The following is a 5,000-nucleotide window of genomic DNA, read 5'->3' as shown; positions in this document are numbered from 1 at the left end:
ACCCTGCCCCAAAAAGACACATCTTTGAGTCCAACCTCTCTTCAGAGCGCAACCAATCAGAGGGGGAGGGTGATGCGAGAGGCCAATCAGAATCCCCCGAGCGGGGTGACTTACCGAGCACGCCCAGACGGTAGTTCATGGTCACCACGATGACGTTGCCGTAGGCGGCGAGGACGCTGGCATCAAACATGTTTCCGGTGCCTTCCATGTAGGAACCGCCGTGGATGAAGAGCATGACTGGCTTCTTCCGGCGGTCTCGGATATCTGAGGTAAAACACACACACACACACACACACACACACAGCAGAGGAAAAGTTACACACACATATCGAACACACACTACACACTCAAAAGTCAAACTATTACATTGTTCAGTGCGTACAATCTACAAGGACATACCACTTTGATCAGCCACTGAAGATGTACCCTTTTATCAGTTTTATCGCGACCTTGAAAACTCAACAGACGACTTTCAAAATGGCCACAATAGTGCAGAAACTATTCCACTGGCCGAGAGAGAGAGTGAGCCGCTGCAGCTCATTGTTATGTGGCTCAGAGTTTGCGGTTGCTGTCTTGGGGATGCAAGCCTCTCCTTCACTCCAAAGCAACCTATCCATCTCACTGACAGAGCACACTCTCTCTAGGCCCACCTGGCTCTCTCTCTCTCTCTCTCTCTCTCTTCTCTCTCTATATATATATATACAGTATATATACAGTATATATATGTGTATATATGTGTATATACAGTATATATATATATATATATATATATATATATATATATATATACTGTCTATATATATATATATATATATATATATATATATATATATATATATATATGTGTGTGTGTGTGTGTCGGTGTGTGTGTGTATACATTTATACTGTATACACACACACACACACACCACACCATACTATGCTTTAGAAACGGAGCCCAGGTAACAAGGTGATATACCACCAGGCATGGACTGAGCAGTTAGCCACACGAGTACTGAGTATGAGGGCTCGAGGAGAGGATAAGTGCGCAAGTTTAATACTTCCACTGAAACCAATTTCTCCAGCAGCAGCAGCAGCTATTTTGGTAGAGCTCCAGTTGGACCGGCCGCCTACAGAGACTGTGCCGATGGCTTATCCAAGTTCAAGTTCAGTCTAGCATCACATCACGTTCACCCGAAAAACACAACTCTTGCCCCTGGACCAGCCAGGCAAGAGAGAGCACCCACACACACACACACACACACCTTTACAAACACACACATACAAACACACACACAAACACCAAAATGCAAAAAAAGACACATAAAACACATAAAAACAAAAAGACGCTACACACACACACACACACACACACACACACGTAAACTCTCTCTTATACACAACATGCACAGACTTTCTGTTCCGAACCCAAGTATTTCAGCAAGTGCAGAGCCAGGCGATGGTGTGTGAGTCAGACCTACCACTCACATTATACAACGATTTCCCTCTAACAGTCGAAACCATGCTATTATGACAGCTAGCATTAAACGCAAACTCACATAATACGACTTCACTCTAACAGCCGAAACATGCCTATTATGACAGCTAGCATTAATGTAAACGCAAACTTGAAATGACCAAAAAAACCTCTTAGCCTTTACAGCCGAAGCGCACATTTCTATCCCTAATGGCCGACAATCTGCACTAATAAACGCAGCGCTTGCACTTGACCACTTGTAAGAAAATGACGAACGAAGTGCTCGGACTATTTCAACGGATCAATCAGGTGTGACAGGTAAGATGTATGAGATATGGGACGAATCAATCCCGTCAGCGCCCATATTTACTCCTGTTCAAGGACCTTGATTTATACGGCGCAGGCAAACAGCAGCATGATTAAGCTATCAATCAAACCAACCATCACACTAACATACACACAGGCATATAGAATGCACAGTCTATATACTGTATATACATACATACATACACACACACACACACACACACACACACACACACACATATACGAATACACACAGACATATACTGTGTAATATACAGTGTATATAAAAGTATCTATATACACGGATGTGTGTGTGTGTGTGTGTGTGTGTGTGTGTGTGTGTGTGTGTGTGTGTGTGTGTGTGTGTGTGTGTGTGTGTGTGAGAAGTAATCAAGTTTAATGAGAGGCAGAGAAGTGAGGTTAGGAGAGTGAAGACTGAAGTTGAGAAATGAGCACCATCATTATTAGCCAGCATTGCTGCGATAAAGAAGAGTGATTAGAACCAAGGCTGCCCAATCATCCTGAAGGTGTTTGGCCAGTCTGTGTGTGTGTGTGTGTGTGTGTGTTTCTTGTTTGTGTGCGCATGTGTGTGTATTACAATAAAAGAGCGTGATTAGCACAGAGGCTGCCTAATCATCCTGAAGGTGTGTGTGTGTGTGTGTGTGTGTGTGTGTGTGTGTGTTTGTGTGCGCATGTGTGTGTATTACAATGAAAGAGCGTGATTAGCACAGAGGCTGCCTAATCATCCTGAAGGTGTGTGTGTGTGTGTGTGTGTGTGTGTGTGTGTGTGTGTGTGTGTGTGTGTGTGTGTGTGTGTGTGTGTGTGTGAGTGAGTGAGTGTGTTTTACAATAAAAGAGCGTGATTAGCACAAAGGCTGCCAAATCATCCTGAAGGTGTATGTGTGTGTGTGTGTGTGTGTGTGTGTGTGTGTTTGTGAAGTGGGTACTGGGTGTCTGTGTATGTGTGCATGCATGTGTGTCTAACTGTGTATATTACATGTTGATCTGAATATGTGAGTGTGTGCGTGTGAGTGTGTGTGTTGAGTGTTGTGTGTATTGTGTGTGTGTGTGTGTGTGTGTGTGTGTGTGTGTGTGTGTGTGTGTGTGTGTGTGTGTGTGTGTGTGTGTGTGTGTGTGTGTGTTCAGGTACGTGTGTGCCCTACACAGAGCCTGTGGGTAATTAATATGAGAGGGTGGCAGCAGAGCAGAGCGATGACATAAATAACGGCTATAGCATCTGTTTACTCTATGATCCACGGCAGAGGAAAGAGAGAGAGAGAGAGAGGAGGAGAGAGAGAGAGGGAGAGAGAGAGGGATGAAGGGAATGGGTAGAGAGAGAGAGAAAGAGAAGAAGACTGAGACCTGAGAGCAAAAGAGAGAAAGAAGGATGAAAGAGAGAGAAAGAGAAAGACAAGAAGACGACGGAGAGGAAAGATTGCGAGCCTCTGCCAAGGTGTCAAAGTGAATAACAAGAAAATGACGAGTGATATTTAGCATGTCATGAAGACAGACAGGCACACACACACACAAACACACAAGCCCCCTATTCAGGCATATACATATTACATACAATACATACTTACACAACAAAAAAGATCCTATCAAATACACAAACCTACACACACACACACACACACACGTAAACTCTCTCTCTCTCTCTCTCACACACACACACACACACACACACACACACAAATGCGCGTTCATGAACACAAGTGCTGTCACACAGATGCAGAGGCAGCTGCAACGGTGCGTCACCATGGCAACTGCTTCAATTTGATTTCCCCCTTCACCTTCCCTGTCTCCCTCTCTCTATCTTTTTTCTCAACTCTCTCTCTCTCTCTCTGTCTGGCTAGCTGTCTGTCTCTTCTCTCCTTTCTCTATATCTGTCTCCTCCCTCTCTTTTTCCAGTCCTCATCCTATCTCTCTCTGTCTTTTTTCACCCCTCCCTTCTTTCATCCCTCTCTTTCTCTCTTTCTGTCTGTCTCTACTCTTCCTTTCTTTTTTGTCTGTTTCTTTCATTCATCCTCGTCTTCTTCTCTCACTTTCACATTTTCTTTTTTGTCCTTTATCTTTCTCATTCCACCTTTCTCTCTCTATCCCTCGTTATTGTATCTTTACCTCTTCCTCTCATTCGGTCTCTCTCACCTGTCCTTCTCTCTCACCCCTTTTCACGTTTGTCTTTCTGTCTCTCTCTTTTTTTCTTCTGTCTGCCCCTGTCTTCCCTCCATCTTGCCCACTCCCTTTTATCTCATTTTGTTCTTCTCTCTCTCTCTCTCTCTCTCTTTCTCTCTCTCTCTCTCTCTCTTTCTTTCTGCTTCTTTCACACACACTCTCTGTCTCTGTCTCATTCACTCTCTCTCTAATGATCTCTTTCTGTCTCCCTCTCTCTCTATCTCATTCTCTCTCTCTCTCTCTCTCTCTCTCTCTCTCTCTCTCTCTCTCTCTCTCTCTCTCCACTTTGAGCACCAGCCATTCCATTCCATCACACAGGCTCCCCCTCCTTGACTGTTGCCATGGAGATTCATTGCACAGACACATTTCTAACCCCTTGACACCCTTTTGCCTCATCCGTACCTGACATGCGCACTCATGCACCCGCGCGCACACACACACACACACACACACACACACACACACTGCTTCACAGAGGCAATAGCAGTCAACAGGAGATGGTTAGCTTCTTTGTGTCTCTCAGACTGACAGATGCAGAATACATATATATGTGTGTGTGTGTGTATGTGTGTGTGCGTGTGCACACGCATTAGAGAGGCACAACATCGGAAAGAAAAAATGTCTGTCAGTGTTTTTTTTGTAGGGAAACCCCCTTTTTCAAAAAAAGTTTCAGTGCAAGAACTTTTCCAAAACTCTGCATCTCTATCTAGTATTTATGAGCCTACAACTTCTCTCCCAAAAAGTAGCCCACTGTGCTACCATTGTTTACAGCGACACATAAATCATTTAGGACTCTTTAATGAACATAATTCTTTAAGTTCAGGAGCTCTTGTTATTAACAACTCCCTAATTTTAGTACAAAAAAAGATTTTTTTTTTTTTTTTTTAAAGGACCTAGATAATAGTAATAAATTCAAGAACGCGGCTTTATTAATGTTCATTTAAGTCGTCTAGAAGAAGCACAATGTAAAACACGACCGTGCTGGTCCGCTGTAATGAGTGGAATGAGAACTAATGACACCTGCACCAGCTCAGGTGGGTGCGCAGCCACTCTGGGACCTGGG

General features: G+C 43.9%; 1 protein-coding gene across 1 annotated transcript in view; it reads right to left on the bottom strand.

Moving 5' to 3' along the window:
- nlgn2a (neuroligin 2a) overlaps positions 1–5,000 on the bottom strand; it is a 165,669-nt gene that overhangs the window by 99,600 nt on the left and 61,069 nt on the right. Inside the window, exon 3 of the mRNA XM_062516882.1 lies at positions 115–264. Within this exon, the coding sequence (XP_062372866.1) occupies positions 115–264 (150 nt within the window). The remainder of the gene's footprint in view (positions 1–114; positions 265–5,000) is intronic.

The sequence above is a fragment of the Sardina pilchardus genome, chromosome 16 (genome assembly GCF_963854185.1).
Source record: "Sardina pilchardus chromosome 16, fSarPil1.1, whole genome shotgun sequence".
Classification (NCBI taxonomy): Eukaryota; Metazoa; Chordata; class Actinopteri; order Clupeiformes; family Clupeidae; genus Sardina; species Sardina pilchardus.
The sequence above is the reverse complement of the archived record's forward strand: the minus strand, read 5'-3'. Positions and strand labels throughout refer to the sequence as shown.